This window comes from Salminus brasiliensis, chromosome 22 (genome assembly GCF_030463535.1).
Source record: "Salminus brasiliensis chromosome 22, fSalBra1.hap2, whole genome shotgun sequence".
NCBI lineage: Eukaryota > Metazoa > Chordata > Actinopteri > Characiformes > Bryconidae > Salminus > Salminus brasiliensis.
In genome coordinates this window covers 16,167,765-16,191,183 of record NC_132899.1, presented here as the reverse complement: position 1 = coordinate 16,191,183, position 23,419 = coordinate 16,167,765, and the positions used below count along the sequence as shown (strand labels likewise).

Genomic DNA, 23,419 nt, shown 5'->3' with positions numbered 1-23,419 from the left:
ACCCTGTTCAACATCTACATGATCCTGACCGTTAGTAAGAGACATGGCTTGTCTTGTTTGGGTGAACTTTGCAGCTGTGCGCGTGAGGTCATTGAAATTTATTGCAAAACATCATCATTAAGATCTTCATCAGGAGCGTCTGCGTTCTGCAACAGAAGCTCTTTTCATAGTATTTAGACTTTAAGTGTTTTTAGTCCAGTTGTATACGTTTTGTCAAGGAGACAAACCTTGGTAGAGTCTGTGGTCAACTTGTGGTCAGCTGAGTTTTTATTTTAAAGGGAGGGCAATTCATTCATCTGTTCATCCCTCACTTCTGCCCTCCATCTGCGTGTTCTCTCACAGCCAGCTTCCCTCTGTCAGCATGAGGGGATGTGTGCGCCTGGTGCGGGGAGAGTGTTTGGGTGTGAAAGGTGTGTGTCAGAGTTTCTGGATGGTGGAGTGTGTGTGTGAGGGTGTTAGGGTGGAGGAAGTGTAAGTGGTGGATTACAGTGTTAATGAGTACAGTGATGAAGTAATGCAGCAGACTGTTACTTTCTTTACACACTTGCACATGCGTGCACACACACATGCGCGGGCACACACACATTCTAACACTCACTGAGAGGGTGATGAGTGATGCCTGGCTCTTTTTTTTTTTTTTTTTTTTGGACAGTAGTCAGAAAGTGTGACACACGATGCCACTTAAGCCAAAACATTAGAGTGGAGAGCCTCCGCCATGTGAGGACATCCGACTCCTGATCTGACCACAAAACAGCCCTTTCAGCACCTTCACATATACTTCCAATTAGCTCTACTTACACTAATATGCCCCTTGTTCCACATAAAACATCAAATAATGCTTATTTGAAAGCTAGTTTTCCAGTGAAATAAATATATAAGGGTTGTTTTGCATTCATACTTGGGTCTTGGAGTATTTTGGCAGATTTTATCAAGGTAGCAGTAGATATGGAAAAGGCTGTAAACGTTTTTAACTGACTTAATGAAAGTCTTTTTTTTTTATTGGATGTGGTAAAGTCCAGATTTTAGTACTATGAGGTGTTAGCTTGGCATACAGAAATAATGTTTAATGTGTAAATACCACTGTAATGTGTAAACACTATAATGGTGTTATTTCTGTCATAAAGTTGTCATGACAGGTTATGCAAAACCTCAGGTAACACTTCTCAGAGCAGGTGTCATAAGCATTTTTAGTAGTATCACGAAGTAATTACAGTGTCTACTGTCGTGTGCACCCCCCCCCCCCCCTCCCCCAACACCCCTCTCCGCACACTGAAAGACTATTTCATAAAGGGGGGGGGCCTTTTATAACATAGACGCTCTTAGTTCAGTGGTCTTTCAGTGTATAAAATGATTGCTGAAATGCGCTGACCAGCCCACAGCCTGTAATTCTGTAAAAGAAGGTTTTACTAGGTCATTCTCCATGTCTCATAAGAGATAGTGAGAGTCTGAATGCTGTGCTTGTAGCATGGCTGTAAAAGCTATTGATTGTCAGTACTACTCAGTCGAAGCCAGTCTCTCCTTTTTTCTCCTCCCTCCCCTGGTTTTTATTGCTAGTGGGCTCCAGCTATGAGATTGGCAGGCCTTTGGCTCCAGACCAGGCTTTGGCTAAAAAGCACATAACACAGTGCTGTATATTCCAATAAAACTGAGAATGGGCTGAGACTATGTCTGAGAGACAGAGAGCGAGTGAGCAGCGAGTGAGCAGCGAGTGGGTGAGAGAAAGAAGGCCCAAACAAAAGCCCAGGCTGCCAAGAAACTTTATAACGTTCTAAAATCTGACTAGCACTTGTCGCTAATATATAGCCATTGTAAATTCCCCATTTAATGTTTCATTGGCCTCCGGTTTTATTGGTTGTCCTGATGACACATATGGATTTTTTTTTTCCTCTCTCTTTTTGGGATTTTTCTTCCCCCCCCCCCCTCGTTTCTCAGAGATGACGAGCTCTTTATCATTTGCCCATTCTACTCTTCCCTCCATTTCTCCATTTACCCATTTCTTCGTTCTCTTGTTTGTTCATCTGAGATAAATAATGAGCTTCTCAATCACATTCATGCTTCACTTCTGCTCTTGCATGTGTTCTGTTTCTTACTGGTGCTTGGGCTCACAGTTCACCAAGTAGTGTTCTTCTGTCTGATGTGATGTGTATGATGATATTTTTCATATTAATTATTAATGTTAAATACGAATGACCCTTCTATCTATCCATATCTGTTAGAGGTGTGTGTGTGTGTGTGTGTGTGTGTGTGTGTGTGTGTGTGTGTGTGTGTGATGAGGAAAGGGGGGTCTTTTTTTTTTTTTTTTTTTTTTTTTTTTTTTTTTTTTTTTTTGTACAGTATAAAAGCTCCTCTGTTTTATAGGCAGGTGCTGCCAACATATGACAGCCTGGATGAGCCCTCAGTCAAGAGAATGAGCACCATCTTCACCTCTTCTCTCAATGTTGTCACCACCTTTTACATCACTGTAAGTATGTTTGGGTGTGCGTGAGAGCGAATAACTGAGGGAGAGACCATTCCTTCTGCACTAAATGTTTGTAATTGTTTGTGGACACCCCTTCTAATGAATGTAAGCAGCTAGTTTAAGTTGCACCCATTGTTGACATGCATGCGCAAACGCACGCACACTCAGCTTTTCTAGTCCTCGTAGAGAAGTACTGCCAATAGAGTAGGACTCTCTGGAGAAGATTAACATTAGCCCATTGGCACCATGCCTAAAACCAGGTTCAGTGAAAATGATGGTGCTCCCAATAAATACTTATGGAATGAGGTGAGATGGTAATCATCCACCATCCTGGCCTCCCTTACGATCTTGTTGCTGAATGCAGTCAAATCTTTAGTAATGCTAATAGAAATAATCTAATAGAAAGCCTTGGCCAGTACAGACCAGTACTCCAACATTTCGGATTAAATGATGAATGAGCAGGTGTCACCATATTTTTGTATGTATTTCAAATGATACATTTTATTTGTTGTGATCAGCGATTTTGAATGGGTGCAGCTTGCATCAGAATGATTTCTATATTAGTCTGTAAATGATGTAAACGAGTATTATCTTGTTATGGCACTAAATTGGGTTGACTAGACTGATTGATTGCATGTTTAAATAGCTGGGTTATCTGGATTTATATTGGGAGCTGAACTGAATATGCACCTTGCTGCAGGAGAACAAAATCATCTTAACTTTTAATGGAAGTCGGTTTAAAAAGTATTTAATTCCAAAACATTTTTCTAAAGTTTTCTAAAACATCTAAATTTATTGACACAAATCGACAAATATGTAGGTTTTGTGGGTTCCCTGTCCATTCTGTTGCTTGAGTTAAGGAAAGGAACAGAGGCTCGAGAGAGAGAAAGAAGGTGCAGGCTTGCGTTCACCTCTTGTGTCCTGTGATTTCCATCTAGTCCCGCAGGTGATTAGGCTTTTCTGGCTCACTGTGGCAGTTCCATAGTGCACACTGATACACTGAAGCTCCTTGCCTGTTTCCCCCAGTGTAAACAAAGAGGTAGAGGTAGGATGAGTGGTTAGGTTTAAATGGCACTGTCTCCCTCCCCATAAACATCAACCCACTTTATCGGTCTCAGACGCCACCCTCCATAAAATATTTTCAGTAGAGCTGTGTGTGGAATGCTTTTTAAGAAGCTACCAGATTGTTCTTTGTTCCATTTCTCTTTTCTGAACACCAGAGTACAAACATTACCTTGAGAAGTAATCATGTTTTCATGTTTTTTAGCTGTTCCTGCATTCCCACTTTAGCATTTTTGTATTTTATAGCCCCATGCTTTCTTTCCCTGAACAAATGCAGAGAAAAGGGAGGGGCTGTGAACAGGGTAGCAAAGGAGCTTTGTGGCGCTCTCAAGGACTTCTGTCTGGTGTTGAGGATCCCTCCATTTGCTTCTGTTGATAGATCAAGGCCGATTCATGGAGGGAGGGTCCTGCTGCTTTTTCTCTTTACTGTGGGGATGCAGAGGCCAATGGGATCAAAGAACTGTGTGGGGAGGGTGTTTCTTACATAACTCTGAATCTTTTTAGTCAAATAAACACCATCATTGTGCCATCTGGAGAGGTTGAGCTCATCACTGAGGCATAGCAAGCTCAAGCTTGTGTTGTCGCGTTGTATCTTTTGTGGTTTCTCACCAAGGCCACCATAAATAATAAATAAATCAATCTGCAGTCCAGCAAGTAGATATCAAAAAAATTAGTCAGAAGTGTGGTGGCTTTTTTTTTTTTTTTTTAATCCTGCATTGTCTTATCCCCTTTGTTTCCATTTCTGCTTTAACTTTTCTTCCTCTCTCACAGGTGGGATTCTTTGGCTATGTGAGTTTCACAGACACCATAGCTGGAAACGTGCTGATGAATTTCCCCTCTAACCTGGTGACTGAGATGATCCGAGTGGGCTTCATGATGTCTGTGGCAGTCGGCTTCCCTATGATGATCTTGCCCTGCAGACAGGCTATCAACACCATGCTGTTTGAGCAGCAGGTGAGACTGGGCCTCATCATTGACTCCCACCACCTAGATTTTTTGCTGCTGGTGCAGCCTGTTTTTTAAAAGCTTCCAAGTGAATAGTGTCTTTAGGTTGGGGTTTGTGTGTTAACGTATTTAGTGACTCATGTACCATCTCCGCTGACTTCTCAGCAATGGAATTCTCATAAACTGTGGTAGCAGATCAAAACACAGCAAAATGATGGACTTCTCTTATTTATTCATTTTCATGAAGCTTCTCTAAAACTTCCAAAAGGCAGGGTGGTGCTTATCGTCAAGAAGCTCTCAGTAATGCTTGAGAAGTTTGAACATCATGACATATATAAATAAATATTTATATAAATATTTTGTCAAGCAGACAAAATTCCCCAGTAGTTGCAGATAAAAACTGCTATCCAAAACCTCCCAGACTAAGCGCAGTGATTTTTCTTCTTTCTTTTTTTCCTACTACTTCCAATTATACAGCATAAACACTCTGTAATGAAACGAGCAGTTGGTCAGTATTTGATATTAATGATACACTGTGCTTTATTAAGTATATCACAATAACACAATTGATCATGATTTAATAAAATCTTGTAATATTGCCCACCCCTAGATTGGCATCACTGCCGTCCAGTACTTAATATATCGATATCATTATAAGATAAGAATATTGGGACATCTTCTTGCACGCAGCCATTCCCAGGTACTGCAATGCACTACAGGAAGTGTTGAGGGCAATATAATAATCATTTATAGCATTGTTTTGTTGCCTCATTAGAATCTTTGAAAGCTAGCGATACTGTGGTGGTGGAGGGCACAGTGGGAGGAAGCTGCAGCATACATTATGGTTCAATAAATCAAACCATAGTCAATATATGAATCGATTCTAGAAATAACCATTATTTGCAGCTCTGTACCATCACTATATCCTCTTACTGTGGTGTCTAAAGCTTTTGGAAAAGCAGATCCTTTTAGCTTTCTGAATCTTTGCCCTGTTTCTTAAAGCTTTAGAGACAGTACCAGTTCGTTTGTCTCTCAGTGCTTGATCACCTCTTCTGCTTCATAACTTCTCAGAGGATCTCACCAAGTCCAGTGTCCAGTTACAGACTAAGCTAGTCTGAGGCAGCAGCGTGGCTCCAGACAGCCCATGGCTAGCCAGGCTCGAGGCAGTGCTATAAGCTGTTAGACAGCCACTACATAGCAGACAGATTCAGGAGGGAAATAAAAGCGTGGGATTGATGATGAGGGAGGAGAAAGCTCCTCCATAAAGCTGCCGAGACACTGGCTCTCAGTCTTCCTGCTGCTGTGCTGAATCAGCTTGGATGGCAGTGCAAAGACACATGCTGCCACACACACATGCTGATGGGGTTCGCCCAGTTAAGAAAAATGTTACTTTTAAGCAGGTCACTCTAGATAATCCTAATGTACACTTTACATCAGTGTTTCACTGCGTGTCTGTGAAATACTTGTCAAACCTTTTGTGTAATTCTTTGGAACTTTGCTAATCCATGCATTGGTGTTTCATCCTTCGTCTCTTGTTGCTGTTTTTCAGCAGAAGGATGGCACGTTTGCTGCTGGTGGGTATATGCCCCCCCTTCGCTTCAAGAGCATTACTCTATGCATTGTCTTTGGCACTATGTTAGGGGGTATTCTTATCCCGAATGGTAAGTATGTGCCTATGTGCTTTGTCTGTGTGCTTGAAATTGCTGTAATGTGGGATACCTAAGGTTAATTTTAGTGTCTTCCTCAAATAAATAAGTCATTAAAACTATGGATTAACATAAGCTGTGATGACCTGTGATCAGCATCACATGGCTTCTTAAATGTCCAATCTTAGTTTAGGGTGGAGCTATCTTCAAACAGGCACCCCAGTACAATCATGTCCCACGCTAGGCTAATTCACCCTACTGTCTCCATTTACTCCGTTTACTCCATTTGACCTTAACAGCACTGTCACTTACACTGACGTCACACTCCGCTGTATTCCATTTGTTAAACTACCTCTCCATCAGACACACTATCACGCCATCTCCACCCCTCTCTGCAGTGTTCATTCATTATCAGTAAAGCAGGATAATAAAGACGTGCATTTTTAGGCCGAAGATGGTCTATGTTTTATTCATACTTTGTAGAGATTGGCTATTGTTGGCATGGGTTCTGCTTGGCTCTGTGGACCCAATTAGGCTAATAGAGTGGGAGAGGGTGAGACACACAAAGGGGATTGAAAGGGGAGGCATAGCTCTGTCCTACATGATGGCTCCACTGCCCGCCAGTGTCCTCATGGCCACAAATCCAGCCATAGGGAAACAGACACTGCGGGGCATAAATTTGAGTGAAACAATATGGCTGCTCTTAGGATGAAAGATGCTCCATGGGCCCTGTGCCCAGCCCGGCAGTGTGAGGGCAGCATGGAGAATAGATGGCAAGAGGTTTGTGGAGAAAGCAATGAAAGTGTGGTACTGTGAATCAGGAAATTAGATTAGACGTTTTTCCACATATGGGACTCCCACGATTTTCAGCGAGTTTCATTTTCCAGGATTTCTTGAACAGTCTACCATGTCATCTTGTCTAATATGATGCGTAATACAAATTTTGTTTGTATGTGTCTTCCAGTGGAGACTATCCTTGGTCTGACAGGAGCCACTATGGGCAGTCTGATCTGTTTTATCTGTCCTGCTCTCATCTACCGGAAAATCATGAAGAATGGCCTAACAGCTCAGGTACTGCACACAAATAAGTACATTGAACATTGATACCCTTGAGTAGCACAATATTGTGTTTTGCAATACTGTATCGATGCTCAAGAACAGATTTTCATGGCAGAAAGTGGGTAATTTTGTATTTAAACCCTAACTGCTACATATTAGTGCTGCTCTCTTTAGTGCCCCCTGTTCTGATTGCATAACAAAAATAACCTTCCCTTTTTTTTGCGATGCTTACAGTACTGCAGTGTCACAATACATGAAATCATAAACCTCTGCATGGTAATAATTATTGTATCCCCGGTATCTTGCCAAATCATAGCCCTCCAAATAAGCACAGCTATGCCCAAGCATTCATCTCTCTGTAGATACCTGTGGGCAATTACCACTGTATGTTCATTTCACTTGGTCTAATAGCCTCATTTATACTGTAATCAATCAGCACAGCCTTGATTGAAACCAAAAGCATCAGAGCATCACCATCTCCTGCAACTGCTCCTTAGGAATTGATGGAGCTAGGCAGTGTGGTCTTTTAGCACAGAGCGAATTCACAGGGCTTGCGTACTGCTGTATCGGGCTCACTGAGGCAGGAGCAGCATATAAAATGAGAATGTTTAATGTCTCTGCATGATCTCTGCTGCTGGAATGATGAGACCGTAAGTGCGCAAGTGTGAAAAAATGCATTTACACAGCAGCCGTGTTTTTGTGTTCACTATTTTACTCCACCTCTTTTTAATGTAGATTCTCATTAGCTTAGAGGTGCCCACAGTGTTGACTTTGTGTGCATGGATGGTACTGAGGGTCTGACTTTTGCAGTGATTTTTGCAATGTCTTGTTCTGTTCTTGCCTACATATTTATCGTTAATTACTCATAACTCTTACCAGAGAAGCACTATGAAGTTCATCATAGTGTATTTTAAATAAATGGCATAATTTTTGCCAGTGTTATCCCTCCGATTTTATCCCTTGTCCATGTATTACACTGGGAGTGGTCACTGAGCAGGCAGCACTATGGCATTTATCGCTATTCAGGGCAGCCATGCCGACACGATAACACTGTGCAATGGCCGTTACAGGCTGATGGCCACTCTCTATGCCTCTGCAAATGCCCAATGTCTTTGCCCAGCCAGTGGAGTCTGCCCAAAAGGGTGGTACTCCTAATTTGGGAAATGCACAAAAGAGAATTGGCAATTGTTTTGGGTTTTTTCCTCCCCCTCCCTCCATAATGGCCACAGCAGATGTTTGGGTTGGCATGAGAGACTAATGCCCCCCTGCCAGGATAGTGCCCCTTTTTCATGCCAAGTGGCCTGAAGCATCTTATGCCACTGGTGCCGAAAGAATGCCTACAGAGCCAGGGGACACCGGGCTGGGCAAAACCTATTTTAATAGATTTCACCTCCGTTCAAAATGCTGCTAGTCAGTATGAATAATGAATATGGTTGGCCTGTACTGAGCCTGTATCTGATAGTATTTAGTAGTAAATGACACAGTTGCCATAAATCTAAAATGCTTATTTGAAACATTTTATGTTTATCAGCTTTTGTTTTTTGTTTTTTTCTTTCTTGTTTTTCCCGCCTCTCTTTCTAGCTGGTTTTGTGGGTCGGCCTTGGGATTCTGCTCTTGAGCACCTTCACCACTCTGTCCATCTCCTCCAGTGAGCCGGCTCAACCAGGCCCACCTGCTGCTGTGCCAAAACCGAACGACAAACAGCCTGGCTTTGCTGTGCCAGACCTGCCCAAACACCTTGGTACGTCTGTCCCATAGAGAGCGCGAGAGCGAGAGAAAGAAAGGAGAGTAATGGGACAAATGTAGAGTCAGAGAGAAACGGAGAGCAAGAAAAAGAACATGGAGTGTAGAGAGGGCAGGACAAACAGAAGTAGGCCTTTCAGTGGCGCTGTGACCTGAATGATGCCCTTCAAACCTGAGCGCGCGCCGTCCCACAGCAGCAGCGAGACGGCCGCTGGCGTTTTCCCGTTCTAGCTCCAGTCAGGGGAGGAGGACGGGAGGGCGTCCAAATACAGAAGAGGGCAAAGGAAATGACGGTGGGACTCAAATTCCCCCTACTGTATAAAGGGACGAGGATCATAAAAAAAAAAAAGTGCACAAGGGCAGTTCAGACAGCTTTATGTCCCAACACTTCTTTTCTTTGCTCTTGCTTTTCTCTGCCTCTTACACTCCCACCCTCTCTATCTCCCTTTCTGTCTCTGTGTCTGTCTCTCTCTCTCTCTCTCTCACCACACCCCCTCCCGTTCCCCTGACTGACACTGGCATTTATCACTGAACGGACACCCACTTCCACACCTGTTTCCTGTTTACGGCGTGCTGGTGAGGGCAGCTGTGCGGAAACGCAGGACTCGGGGAATGAGTGCGTGAGTGAGTGAGTGTGAATGGGGGAGTGAGTAGAAAAGCCTGCAGCCAAGTGGAGGTGTGCGACTGCAGGCACAGAACTGCACAAACCCATGCTTTGCGTTTCACTGTCTCGTGTTCTTGCTCGTGTTTTCCGTTTTATTGTCTCCTGAGGCCATGGTTTATGAGGTAGATTCCTTTGGAAGGCTGGATTGTCTTGACACTGGGTTCAACCTTTGTTTAATTTTAGAAGCAGGAATACAACTTATTGTACAAGTGATTAATTAAAGTAAACTTGACATGTTTAGATTCCACATCCATGTTTTTATTTTATTTAAATTTTACAGGCTGACTTACTGGGATGTATGTGTGCACAAGTCATGTAATTACGCAGTATAATTAAATTGTTAAACCGCATTAATAATGGATGTTTATCACATAGCACATTTGTTTTTACACAAATCTATGTCGAGACACTGTTTGAAGATGTGATAAATATGAATCACATTGAATTGAATGGGGCTTTACATGTCTGGTGTGATGCTGTGAAAGAAACTACAGCCCCAGAATAAAGGTAGGTGCGGATAGTGTAAATATTCAAAGGCTATTTTGCTCAGGACAAAAGGCAAGGTTATATGGAAAGCACTATGCATCCATCTATCTCTTATCTCCGCTAGAATTCCAAATGCAGTGCCTGTGCTGCTGTGTGGTCACTCATACTCTGCTGCCCTCTGCTGATCAGTGTTGTGTGAATGCTACTCACTCACTTTACTCTCACTCTTTTCACTAAGACAAACCGATATAGTGGCTTATACATGACCCCCAGCATTTCTTTATATGCTGCACATAATATCCATTGTAATGCCTTGAAATAGTGGGGAAAGGAACAAGCTATAGGGCTTGTTGGAGCATTAATGACTCTGCTCTTTCTATTCAGCAGAGGAAACCCCAGTGGTCCCAGTGCCAGCAGAAAGACTAGACCCTGTTGTGGATATGGTCCCACCTGTAGAGAAGGTTTTGGGCCAAAAGGAAAAGGACCCAGCTGAGCCACCTCAGATAAAAGGGCCCATAGAAGAGCCTGATAGGAAGAACAAAGAAGAAGTACAACTTGACCGTCCTGGGGCAGGTAATACAGCATAAACAAATGACTTACTTCACATCTTTCAGGTCGTTTGACATGCATTGCATCATAGCAAGAGCATGACTTATCACTTCGTATTTTCATTATTTCAGGAATTTTACTAGAACCATGTTCATATGTGCATGAAGTAAAACATGAATCAAATGAAGATGTGCAGTAACTAAAAGATGTGTATCCCTTGCAGAAGTTGCAGTGCCTGATATAGAGGCCCATCGCCATGAGCCGCCTATCCCTCACGATGAGGTAAAGATAGAGGTGCGCAAGAACCAGCAGGAGATTGATGAAGAACAAAACCAGCCTGCCATAAAGGAACAGAAAGAGCTGGACCAGCAGGCAGCAGCACAGGTTCCAGAGGTGCCAAAAGAGGTGGAGAAGCCAGAAGTGGTGCCTAAGAAGCAAAAAAGTGTAGAAGACCATTTGGCCCAGGACATGGGTGTTGAAGCTCAGAAGAAGGAAGAAGAGCAGAAGCCTGCAGAGCCTGTGGTAGTGGTGCGGAAAGACTTGGAAGAGCAATCTTTAGTGAAGGATCAGCAGGCTGAGAAAGAAGTAGCTGTCGATAAGAAATCAGCAGAGAACAATAACAAAGCAGTTGAGCATGAAGACGGAAACAGTGAGTATTTTTGACCACCAAGGCATATAAAGTTGTTCTGAGCAAGGACTTGTGATCGCAAAGGCCGATTTATGCTAAAATCTAGTCCGTAGATTTTATCTGTCGAATCTAGTCCGTAGCCTACGGATAGACATATACCCTACACTGTAGCTTGACGTGCTCCTCCCCAAAAATGCAGCTACGCGCCAGAGCTACGCAGATTGCAACAACTGTTTGCTGCCATTTTTAGATTCAGTTGGACGAACATGGATTGTATATTGTGTGTACACTGATGTGAGAAAAATGGTTTCAGATGCCGACCAACTGAACCATTTATCTGCATTTTCTCGTCCATGTCTATTAGTGACCGAAAAAGCTATTTGCTCCAACATAATCTGTCCAGTTTCACCACCATTGTTTGTAATACACTCATTGCCAGACTAGCGTTTTGGCGGTGGAACTGCAGTGCAGCAATGCACAAGTACAAATGCTCCCAACTTCGTAGGCCACTTTCACAGGCTACAGCATAGACACTGCACTGATTCCACACAGAAGCATCAATCAGCCTTAGGTTTCTTGACCTCATTCATTGATTCACTGTACAGAGCCTGAAGCAGTGGCCCCTGAGGCTAAGGAGCATGACGGGGCGCCTGTTCAAGAGCATAAAGAGGATAAGAGCCAGGATGGGAAAGAGCCCAAGGAGGGAGATGGAGACAAGATGGAGGGTAAGTGTTTTTGTAATTCAGCTGAGAAGTTTAGTAAACTTGCAGAGACATGGCCTGACTCACATAATCAAATGTGAGTCAGGCTGTGAAAACTAGCGTGAGATAGCGAGCTAGCATTATTGCTATTTTTATATGCAAGTGTGTTCAAACCTAAGGCCTAATCCGGAAGTATCTGATCTCATAGAATCTATTCTCATTGAATCTATTCTCATTAACATTGACTGCAGTAGCATTCAGTTCTTATGCTACCAACCAAAGCCTGTCCCTCTATGCGCCTAAATTTATGTTTATCAGAGTCACTGTGTGTGTGTGTGTGTGTGTGTGTGTGTGTGTGTGTGTGTGTGTGTGTGTGTGTGTGTGTGTGTGTGTGTGTGTGTGAGTTATTGAGTGTGAGACTGAATGTGTCATATTTGCCCATGCTCACATGATCTTGCTCACATACAAGAAAATGTGTGCCAGAGCCTTCGAGAAAGAGCCCTTTGTGATGCAGAGAATGAAATAAGAGGCATGTGTCTGTGTTTTGCCCTAAGACATTCTGTTAAAGTCTTAAGATAGACACAGCGCTAACGTTTCAGCTAACTCCCATTTTATGATTGTGTGTGCTCAGAGTAAGACTGTATGAGTGAATGTATAATGAATTATTGTTGTATGTTAATATGGAGCTAATTTATGTTTAAGTTCTGTTGAGGGCATGCTTGCTTTTCTTTGTCCACCATCCTTTCTATGAGGGGAGGCCAGCTCCCTGTTTTAGACCTAAGAAGAGGAGCAGACCAAGTGGAACTCCTTTGTCCTTACACTGATTTTGAATGTCCTTTTTCTCAGACCCTTATAGAAGAGTTCAGTATCAGGGGTCAGGCTCAAGTTACTGAGTGGAATGTCTGTATATACGTGTGAGCTTGAATGCAATTGGGTATAGACACCAATCAGGCCTTACATTAGCACCACTGACAGGTGAAGGGAAAACCATTGATTATTTTCAGTGGCATTTTCATCTTCAGTGGCATCTGTCATGGGGTGGATACATTGGGCCGGAATAAACAGTCAGTTCTAGAAGGTGATGTGTTAAAAGCCGGATAAATGGGCAAGCGTAAGAATCTAAGCAATGTTGAAACGAGCCAAATTGTGATTGCTAGACAACTGGGTCTCAGAACAGAACATCTCCAAAACATCTGGCAGGTATTGTAGGGTGTTCCCAATATGAAGTGTTCAGTACTTACCAAAAGTGACTTTTTTAGTCCAGTTAAATCAGACCCTGATTCGTTTTCAGCCTTGGTATGATGTGCCACACTTGGATGCAGACCAAAACGTCAGAACCAAGATTAATTGAGAAAAGGTGCTCTTGGTCTGGTCCTAAACGAACTCTGGAGTGGTTTGTTTGTGATGAGACCTCGATAGGCAGGTGTTAACCTGGTATATTTCCCAGATTATCACTACAGCTGTGAACAAATGCCATCTATCCAAGAAAAGACAACCAGTGAACTGCTGACAGGGTTCTGGGTACCCAAGGCTCATTGATGTGATCCATGAAGGCCCCACCTCACAACTTAAAGGACTTGCAGGGTCTGCTGCTAATGTGTTTGTGCCAGATACCACCGCACACCTTCAAAGGTCTTGTGGAGTCCATGACCAAAATGCTTTGATCTGTTGTGGCAGCACAAAGGGGGACCTACCTCAGTATTAGGTGTTATGGCTGATTGGTATATATATCTGTTTGTTTTTAAGTTAAATTCACTCTAGGGATATCTCGCTCTCTTTAATGTGGTAGTCCAAGCAGGCCTTTGCACCATTTTTTCCTCATTTTCTTTTCTGCTTCTCTTGCCCCAAATGAGAGATGGTGTTTTTCTGAAGTCCCTCCACTCTGACCATGCATCACAGCTTTTGGTTTATCATGATGAAATATCATGCAAAAATACAGTGCATCTTATTTTTGTTTCTCCTGCTTGGCTTGGTTTTTATTAAAGTACTTTTAAGGCACTCTTTGCTCTGTCTGTTTCTCTCTCCCTTTCTCTTTCTCTGTCTCTCTCTCTCTCTCTGCCTGTCTTTTGCCCCACTGCTCTGTTGCACCATGGACTTCTGCCACAGTGATTAAAAAGATTGTTGCAGGTATGAGTCTTTCTTTTCTCTCTAGTTTGCCGTTCTGTCTCTTTCCTTTGATTTCTAACATGCTGTTATGTTCTGGCTGACAGTAGTGAACTACCTTAGACCCCTGCTGTTATTAACACTCCACTTTTTCTTTCTTGTGTAGTTTTTCCTGTGTACATGTAGGGTACTGTAGCTACAGACGTGAACCCCCCCCCCCCAAATCATAGTAGAGTCCCTAAATGATCATACTTTGACAGAATATTTAACATAAGTACATTATTCTCAAACTTATTCTTGTGTAAATCTGTAAATCCTGGCACTGTTGAAAGGTGAGTTGATTTACTCTGACTGTCATGGACAGTCACTGTAATGCCATGTAAACAACAAACAAACAAACAAGCAAAACAAACAATAATACATTTTAAACAATGAATCAACTCCAATCTGCTGTCAACGTTTCTGTCAATGTTGCACCCTGATGCTTGAGCCATAATAAATGTCTCTTTCTACAGAGGGGGTGCTTGACCACGCCGTGCTGCTGCAGGTGATAAAAGAGCAACAAGAGCAGCAGAAGAGGCTGCTGGACCAGCAGGAGAAGCTCTTGGCTGTCATCGAGGAGCAACACAAAGAGATTCACCAGAAGAAAGAGGAGGAGGAGGAACCCAGAGCTGCAGGAGGTCAGTCTGAAGGCTAATCTGATCAATCTATTCTTAACAAATTAAGTCATACCCTTCTTTAAGAAATACATTGGGGTCCAATAGTCTTTACACCTGTACTTTTTAGTCCAGTTAAATCAGACCCTGATTCGTTTTCAGCCTTGGTAAGATTTTTCACACTTTGATGCAGACCAAAACAACCTCACCAAGATTACTTGAGAAGTGGTGGCCTTGGGCTGGTCCTAAACAAACTCTGCAGCGGTTTGTTTGTGATAAGACCTTGACCCAATACAACCATTAAGTGTACTCTGCATGTTCCTATAGTCTAACCTGGTATATTACCCAGATTATCACTACAGCTGTGAGCAAAAGCCATCTCTGCCGTTGCTCCATGTTAAATTGCACAGAAATACTCACTTATAAATACTTTCTTGCTCCTGTCCCAGACAGGTCTGACCAATAAACCTCTCTCTGCTTATATAAGTATACTTTCTATTAACGGACAAAGAATTTCAAAATAGAAGCATATTTATAGAAGCAACAGTTTTGAAGTTGAGCAAACCATGATAATGCTTGTCTGAATGCAATACAGTACATGTAATCATGTCATCATGTCCTGTGCTTAGCTGAGGCCGCAGCAGAGGTGGGCCGGGGAGTACAGCAGCAGCAGCCTGAATCAGTGGAGGGAGCAGGGAAGGTAAAAGCTGCAGAACAAGGCTCAGACCACCATCAGGAACCACCTGTAGCTGTGTCCCAAGAACAGCAAGCCCATGCTGTGAAGAATGCAGCAGAAGAGCTTGACAAACAAGCACAAGGGGAAACTGTTGTGCATCAAAAGCAGGAAAAGCAGCCTGTCCAAGAAGCACAAAACGTGGATAATGAAGTGCAGCCTGACGAGTCACAGAAAGAGCTGGGTGCAAGGGGTGTTCCACTGCACCAGAGGGAGCCTGACCTTGCCAAAGATAAAGCAGGAAAGCCCAAAGACAACCAGGAGCAGCTAAAACCAGAAGACATTGCAGCAGAAGAGGAAAGAGTTAGACAGAGGCTAGCCCAGCTGGAAGCTGAGAAGGAGAAGATTGAAAAAGAGAGATTGGAAAAAGAGAGGATTGAAAAGGAAGTACAAGCCAGAGTGGAGAAAGAACGGAAAGAGAGAGAGAGAAAAGAGAAGATGATACGAGATCAATTGCTGGAACACAGTCGCCAAGAGAAAGAGCGGTCAGAGATGGAGCGGCAGGAAGCAGAAAGGCTTAAGGTTGAGAGGGAGAAGACCGATAATGAGCTTGTGAAGCTGGCTGAAAAGGAGCAGAAGATGCAGGATCAGATGGAAAAACTGGCCCAGATGCAGCAGGTTATCGACAGCAAACGGGACGGGAGTCAAAACGAGGTTGATCTTAAAAAGGGCCATGCGCCTGACTCTATGAAGAAAGGGGGCAGGGACCTGAAGGAGAATTTGATTTCTGAACCTGAGGAGCCTCAGGGAGTTGAGAAGAAGAGCAGAGAGGAGGGGGAGCTGGACCTGCGGAGGAGGCGCAGGGCACTGGGGGCTGAGGACAGGGGGGTACCTGGACTCGAACCATTGCTGGAGCTGGGGGGGTCAGACCTTCATGCTGCTCTGGAGGGTCAGCTACTGGCTGGAGGTGTTGTCCACTCCCGTCAGATTAAACAGACTCCACAAACAGAAAACGAGGAATAGGAGGACTAGTAATGATGCGTGCACACACACAACCACACACACACACACATTCATTCACTCTTGCCTTTGGTTCACTTTTTTTCTCTACTTGTCAGACCTAAGCCATTTTTCTCTCTTTCTCCCATTAGCATACCACATATCCTTTTTTTCTTTTTCTATCAACAGTTTACAGCCCTGATATTGTGCAATATTAAAACATATTCGGTAAATACATTTATTCCAGGACTGAAAGGTTTATAGTAATTTTAGACAAATATTTAATACAATCTTTGACACAAAATTATATCCCTTATAGTAAATAATTTTCAACTGGATAATTGTTGGGGCATATATTTTTTTATAGCGCTGCTTACACTATACAAGTCCTTGGCACTTGGTTATCCTATTCTCATCCTAAATGATAGCAATGGGTCAAATTATGTCACCAGTCATAAATCATAAAAGATTTATAAACTAAAGACACACAAGGTTTTCTTGAAATTAAGTACTTCCCCATCATCTGGAGATCGCCGGTTCAATTCCCACTGATGCTACAGGCATCCATGGCTAGGATTGTCAGTTAGCACAGCTGGCCTCGCTGGTCTCTGGGTGGATATGGTGGCCCTTCCTTTTCCCATCACTCAGAATTACAGATTCTTGGCAGTGTGGGTGTCTGTTAGCTGTATGTAACAGAGCAGCATTTCAAAGGTTGGTGCTGGGGGAGTCCTGGGAGAAATGTTGGGTTAAAATAAGAAAGTAAACCTTAGTTACATTTACATGTATAGCATTTAGCTGATGCTCTTACATGTTACACAGTTAAGTGAATGTAGTGTTAGGAGTCTTGCCCAAAGATTCCTTGGTGCAGCGTGGTCTGCTTGCCCAGCTGGGGTTTCAAACCCTAGTCTGCCATGTAGAAGGTGGTGTTGTCACCCACTACGCTAACCGCTATTTAGTTTCACAAAAGATGGTCAAGTCTTGAAAATGAGACCTTCCTACTTTCACTCTTGGGTAATTTGAATACATGTTCCACCACTGTAAATAAGGGCCTAAACCTGGCACTCAGCACTGCGGTAGGTCCTATCCTAGAACTGCTTCACTGGCTGCAGAGACAACATTGCTGTATTGTAAACTTCATGTTCTTTGCTTTCCTTTCTCTGCTGAGCGGTTAGGGACCCATCTCCAGTGCGGTGTTCAGACCTGAAGATACTGTTGTTGGGCTTTTTTAAAGAGGTCTGGGCATGGATTTGTAGGACTTTTTATTGCATTCTGTCAGTGTTGCAGGTTATTTGAAAGCATTTCCACTGTCTAAAATGGAAAGCTGAATGTTTTACTTATGTCAGGACTAATATGTGTAAAATATACTCTGAAGTGAGAGAGAACTAAGTGCTAGAGGTGACTGTTTAAAATCTCTACAATTGATTTCAGGACCTAACACTGTAAAATCACCCATGGTGCCAGCTTTGCTCAGTTAAGTAAATTGTTTAGTGAAGGTATTGCTGGTACGTGTCTGCCTAGTACTGTGTACCGTTAACCTAAGACTCCTGTCACTGACAGTGTTTGGAAGGCTAAAAAGCAAAGTGAAGTGTTTTTCTCCTGATCTGCCTCTTATAGCACTCCTTCAATTGTGGCTAATCCATTATGGCTTTGTTGTCCACACAGATAAGGGTTTATTATTGAAAAGGAGATTAGCTGATATGAGGTGCTTGAATAAGAATGTTTTTGGAATGGTTGGAGCACTTTGCAAATGTTCCTTTAATGCTTATAAAAATTAAATGTAACCACCAAAAAAAAGCTATAAAATTGTTCATGCAATGTTTTATGAAAAATTCTATTTTTGTAAATTTAAATGTTTCGTAATTTATTTATCTCCTTTCCAAATGACTTATACTAAACAGCTCTCCCAAATACCAGTAGTTAGTATGTTACAGCTATGAAACTTGGTTTAAGTGTCCAAGAAGTATAAAAGGAGTGTATCTTTTATTTTTGCTGAACAGTTTCCTATTTGATACTTGAGATTTTTTATTACAAGTGTTTTTGTCTGCAAGCTCTGGAAGCTACTGTGAAGTAGGCATTTTCTAAAGGAGCAATTTAAAAAAGTGGACCAACTTTACAAATATAGTTTACTTTTTGTTTTTGAGTATAAAGATTAGTTCAAAACGTATGTAGTTCCCAATTTGCATTTAATGACATGGCTGCCTGTGATTCCATTCTCTTTCCATGATCCATCTACATTCCTTATTCTTGCCTAAAATGTTTCATGTTTCCAGTGCCTTATGAGTGTCACACCCATTCTCTGAGAGTGTGTGAGATTCTTGCTCCTCCAGGTTGTTACCCCATAGTTGTTGTTCCTGTGTGAAGGAGTGATGATTTTTATTCAACCTCATTAGGAATTTCTGATAACTCTGAGAATGACTGGAAGTGAACCTGATCTGTTCTGTACCTGTCGGACTGCAGGTGTTTTGATCATGACACCATGTTCGGACATTTGACATTTGACTTGAATTGCTGTGAGCTACATCTCATGTGTGCTGCAGGAATAAAGTTGATCTGTATAAACAACCGTTTGGTTGGAGTTTTGAATGCTCTACTACACACATGCATCAGATTATCCTCACCACAGGGACGAGTTCAAAAATCACTAAGTGCTAAATTCGGGGGTTTGCTTAGAGATCAGATTACTATAAAGGTTTTCCCCAAGTGCTTGTATTTTACAGTAAGGGAGGGTTGTAACACTAGGCAAAAGAAGGCAGCTGGCTAGAGCCCCACGCAAATGCACATTAGACATGCTGCATGTGTCGGAGCTACAGAGACTGTTCTAAAATGTACACGCATTTTAACAGTAGATGTCATTTCTCCAACAGTACTGAATTATCTTTTTTATATTATATATTTAAAAATAAGTTTCTGCAAGCCTTCCGCAGTAATGGCCTATTTCATGTTTAAGCACAAGAACACGAGAGGGAGTGATTCGTGATTCAATTCCTTCTGCCACAAAGTAGTTCCACAACAAATGACTTACTGTTGTGCAACTCCATCACTTCCAAAAGACCAAGACCGACTAAGTGGAGGCTTGTTAATGTACCTTTAGATCCCTGTATGCAGTCCTAGATAACTGCTGATATTATAAGGTGCACCTTTTGTGGTACGGACCAAGTTCAGCTAGAGACATCATACATAAGGAGACTGGTGACTGGTTGAACTATGAATGGAAGTTCTCCTAAAGAGCGACACAGCACTGATAAAGTGGTATCTTCTCATTTATAGTGGTGGGAGCCTGGCCCTGACTCGAAATTACCGCAAAGATGGCCGCCGAGTAAATAGACTTGCCTATAAGGACTAAAGGTTTAGCCCAGCCTTTTAAGTGTTGACAAAGCGTCAGCAGAGTGATACAGTGTTAATGTGAAAAGGCTGTGCTGTTATTACAAAGATCAGCACGATTAGGATGCTTCTCAACCAATCAGATTGTGAGGTCGGAACTAACTGTGGTATTATCTGTGATTAAACATAGGCGTGACCACAGACCAGTAAAACAGGCAGTTAAGCCATAACTGTTTTCTGGTCGTTAATGTTGGTGTAGATAGTCTCGAACGGCAGACACCTGTAAAATGAAAGGTGTTTTTTATGATAACACTGATTCTGATGAAGATAAAAAAAAAAAAGATGAGAAGCATTTTCAGTAACCAGTGCAACTCTTCAGTTCAGAATATCTGAAAACTGAGGTAAGCTGTTTCACAGGAAAGGCTGTCTTTCCTCTCAAATGCACAAAACCAATCGGATGAGGAGTATTTAATAAGTCAATGAATCCCAGGCTTGCGGGGTCAGGTGCTAAATAATGCTGGCATCTACAAGAAGCCTGTTGCTCTAGAAATGGAAATCACTGATGACAAGCTATGAAATGACTGAATGACTAAGTTTAAGAATGTATGCAGGGGGACCTGGTCCTGTATTTTGCCTAGGGCCCCAAATCACAAAATCTGCCTATATACAGTTGTACAGTGCTAAATACATGTACTTAAACTTACTATTAAAGGAATCATCCTTTAACTTAATATTAGATCTGTTATTAGATTCTAGTACATCACTGAAAATGGTATCTATCAAAAAACAGATAAACAGAATAAATAGTGGTACCAGCTGCACAATCGAGAATAAATACATTTGAACTAAACTTTTTACATCTAATATGTCACTTTGGGGCAAAATATGCATTTTAAAAGGTTTTTTTGGAACTTATTGACAACCCTGCAGCAGTAATCATGAAAATTTTAACTAATCAAATGATTTCCAAATGAAGAACATACTCAAGGAAATTCAAAGGCTCTACCATTAAGGGCTAATGGCCAAGTTTAGCAGAACAAGAGCACTTCCACTGGGCCAGACCCTTTTAATTAACACCTTGCACTGCACTGAAAACGTGTGAATCACCACCACATGAAGACAAGCCACAAACAGTGACTGAGGCAGAGCAGAGTAAGGTTAAGGCGAATTTCCACAACGTGTTTTTTTTTCTATAGATACGTCAAGCAGAGTTGCATAGTTCCCCTGATCCTTGGCTGCAAACGTTTATATACTCGAGCCTGTTGCCCATTCTCTAATTGGCTGTTTGGATTGTATGTTGATCCCAAGTCATTACTGACTTGCCTTTATGGCCACTCCATCAATTAACATCTGGCTAACAAGGGTGTGGGTTCTCCAGCAGGGCGTCAATAATACTGGTGCAGCTTGCATTTCCATATGTGGCAAGCTGACGTGCACAAGCTTTTGGGGTGCCAGTGACATGAAACCCATGGCAAAACATTAATCAGCTTGCCTTTTTATGTTCATCTCCTGCTCTGACTGAGCTACGACCAGTTCTTCAAAGCTTTGTCTTTTAATGTATGCCTTAAAAAACAGATCCAAGAGCAGCAATTAAAGCCGGACGGTGCCACCCTTAGAGCTGTAACACACCTCATTACTCATCCTGCCTGTTTTAGTTTCTAGATCCAGCCAGCTACCCCCTCCGTCTCTCTGTCTAAAACAAATGAACAGTCTGGTTATGGTTAGTTCAATTCTTTCATCCATATCTTCCCTTAATCTATTCAATTAAACAGTGGGGCTGTCAAAATTGCTGGCCCGTTCTTTACTGTGGCTGTGCTTACAATCACCATGCAGTCAATTTCCTGACTCTTCCTACTCGATCGCACACAACCAGTGACACACAAATCTTGTATTTATTATTTTTGGCTCGACGACAATACAAACAAACAAATCCTACATACTCTATTCAAATGTTTAAATAATACAATGTTTCTTCTGATATTGGTAACTTATAAAATACAGCAACTGGTTATCATGTCATACTATAAATATATATTTATTTAGAAAATATGATGGTCAGTATATAGCTTTGTATACACAGCAAGGTTTAACTTCTCCGTCTACTTCACACCCCGTTTTGCCTGCAAAGACAAATCAATACAATTATGGTTGATTAAAATATAAAGCTCCTGGTGTAGCTTTAAAGGCCAAAGCACACAGACTGACCAACACAAAATACTTGAACTTCAAGTTTTCTGTTTTCCTAAGACAACAAAAAAAACCCCAACAACAAACAACTGAAAAACACACTGAAGTGACTTCTGACACACCAGACATCTGCTTGTGTGTCCAAGTGATGTACTCTGGCCTTCAGACACAAATCCAGCTGGTGGTTTGTTTTACCTGAACTACATAAACAGTTTGACAGAGAAGGACTGTGTGAATGTCTTGAATATGCAACCTTAAAAATGGGGTGTCCCAGAACCATGACAACAAAAAGACCCCTTTACACGTTTAACTGGTTCTTAACTATAATGGAAACCCTTTTGTTGACCCTTTTGATTTTATATAGCACTGAAAATGTTAGTTAATTATTGTTAATCTATTATTGTTAAGCCAAATATTTTTTTGTTGTTTCTATATGAAACTCTTAAGAGTGTAGTTTTGATGGTATAATGAGACACATCCACTCATGTGAGCAAAACTGTTTTAAAAGCATCATTTTAGCAATGATCCTTAATTCAGAGTAAGATCATTTGATGGCATAGAGCAGGGGTGGGGGAACTGGAGTCCTGGAGGGCTGGATTCCTGCACAGTTTCGTGCACACCTGATTCAACCCACCTATTACCTGCCACCAACTGCCAGGTTTAGAAGGTGTGTTGAAGCAGGTAAATCAGCAAACTGTGCTGGACTCCAGTTCTGATTTCACCACCCTTGGCTTAGAGAGAAGAATCCTGGAATTTTATTATTTTTGTTCAATTGTGGTCCATTTTTGTTTAGTGAGTTTCTGTACTGTAAGACGTCCGTTTCGTCCATTTATCCCCTTAAACTGATCAGAACACGTCTGGGACATTTCTCACGTTAAATGTGGTGCTTGCCACACTTCAGCTCGTTTGCAGTAAAACTATATATGAAAACAACTGTAATAAAGAAAGTGCCAATGAGGTGTGTGGTTTTATAAACACTATTTTAGTTATTTGGTTACTGGTTTTACTCACAGCAGAGACAAAGCAAGTCTTCAGAGCGTCAAACTCTTTTATGCACAAGTCCTTCTTCACCTCCTGTCTGCCTGTAGTCGTAGCGACCACACATTTGCCATAAGCAGCTGCCTGCAGGACAGGTCAGACAACAGTTAGCCAGCTAATACATGTGTCTTGACAAATGCTGTAAATCAGCTATCTAGGTACCTAGATATCTGCGGAGATGTACCTCTGTGGAGCACTGGGCAAGCAAGTCTGGAAACCGCCTCATCCTCTCTCGGCTCCGTGTCCAAACGTTTGTCCCGGACATGACTGAGCAGCCTCAACTCTCCGCACAACCCAGTGTTATTAACGTTAGCTCACTAGCTAAGCTCCTACTCGCAGACAGATAATAATCATATAAAGATGTGTTATAGCGAACATTCCACTGATTTTAACAATACTACCCAATTATTTAGAAACTATACAGCTGAGCTTTTAATAATCTGATCAAAAGAACAAATCACTCGTAGCACTTCACCTCGTGCTAACCCTGTTAGCGACGAA

The 23,419-nt window shown here is 42.1% G+C and overlaps 2 protein-coding genes across 8 annotated transcripts in view; one reads left to right on the top strand and one right to left on the bottom strand.

Moving 5' to 3' along the window:
- The window catches only part of slc38a10 (solute carrier family 38 member 10), a 25,360-nt gene extending 6,426 nt beyond the window's left edge, over positions 1–18,934 (top strand). For 3 of the 6 annotated variants that reach the window (XM_072666741.1, XM_072666742.1, XM_072666747.1), the window contains 11 exons: positions 2,359–2,461; positions 4,292–4,474; positions 6,015–6,126; positions 7,076–7,182; positions 8,752–8,911; positions 10,448–10,636; positions 10,836–11,261; positions 11,846–11,965; positions 14,048–14,068; positions 14,560–14,724; positions 15,330–18,934. In XM_072666741.1, the coding sequence (XP_072522842.1) occupies positions 2,359–2,461; positions 4,292–4,474; positions 6,015–6,126; positions 7,076–7,182; positions 8,752–8,911; positions 10,448–10,636; positions 10,836–11,261; positions 11,846–11,965; positions 14,048–14,068; positions 14,560–14,724; positions 15,330–16,396 (2,653 nt within the window). In that variant the 3' untranslated portion in view covers positions 16,397–18,934. The remainder of the gene's footprint in view (positions 1–2,358; positions 2,462–4,291; positions 4,475–6,014; positions 6,127–7,075; positions 7,183–8,751; positions 8,912–10,447; positions 10,637–10,835; positions 11,262–11,845; positions 11,966–14,047; positions 14,069–14,559; positions 14,725–15,329) is intronic. The other 3 variants (XM_072666745.1, XM_072666743.1, XM_072666746.1) reach the window with 3 other exon arrangements.
- On the bottom strand, positions 16,690–23,419 carry ndufaf8 (NADH:ubiquinone oxidoreductase complex assembly factor 8). Of its 2 annotated transcripts, none has more exons than XM_072666748.1 (3): positions 23,103–23,419; positions 22,892–23,002; positions 16,690–17,101 (listed from the first exon to the last, which is right to left on the bottom strand). In XM_072666748.1, exons 1-3 carry the CDS (start codon positions 23,181–23,183, stop codon positions 17,078–17,080), a joined length of 216 nt encoding a protein of 71 aa, XP_072522849.1. In that variant the 5' UTR covers positions 23,184–23,419; the 3' UTR covers positions 16,690–17,077. The 2 variants fall into 2 exon arrangements, with proteins under 2 accessions (XP_072522849.1, XP_072522850.1); XM_072666749.1 differs by lacking the exon at positions 16,690–17,101 and adding an exon at positions 21,567–21,813.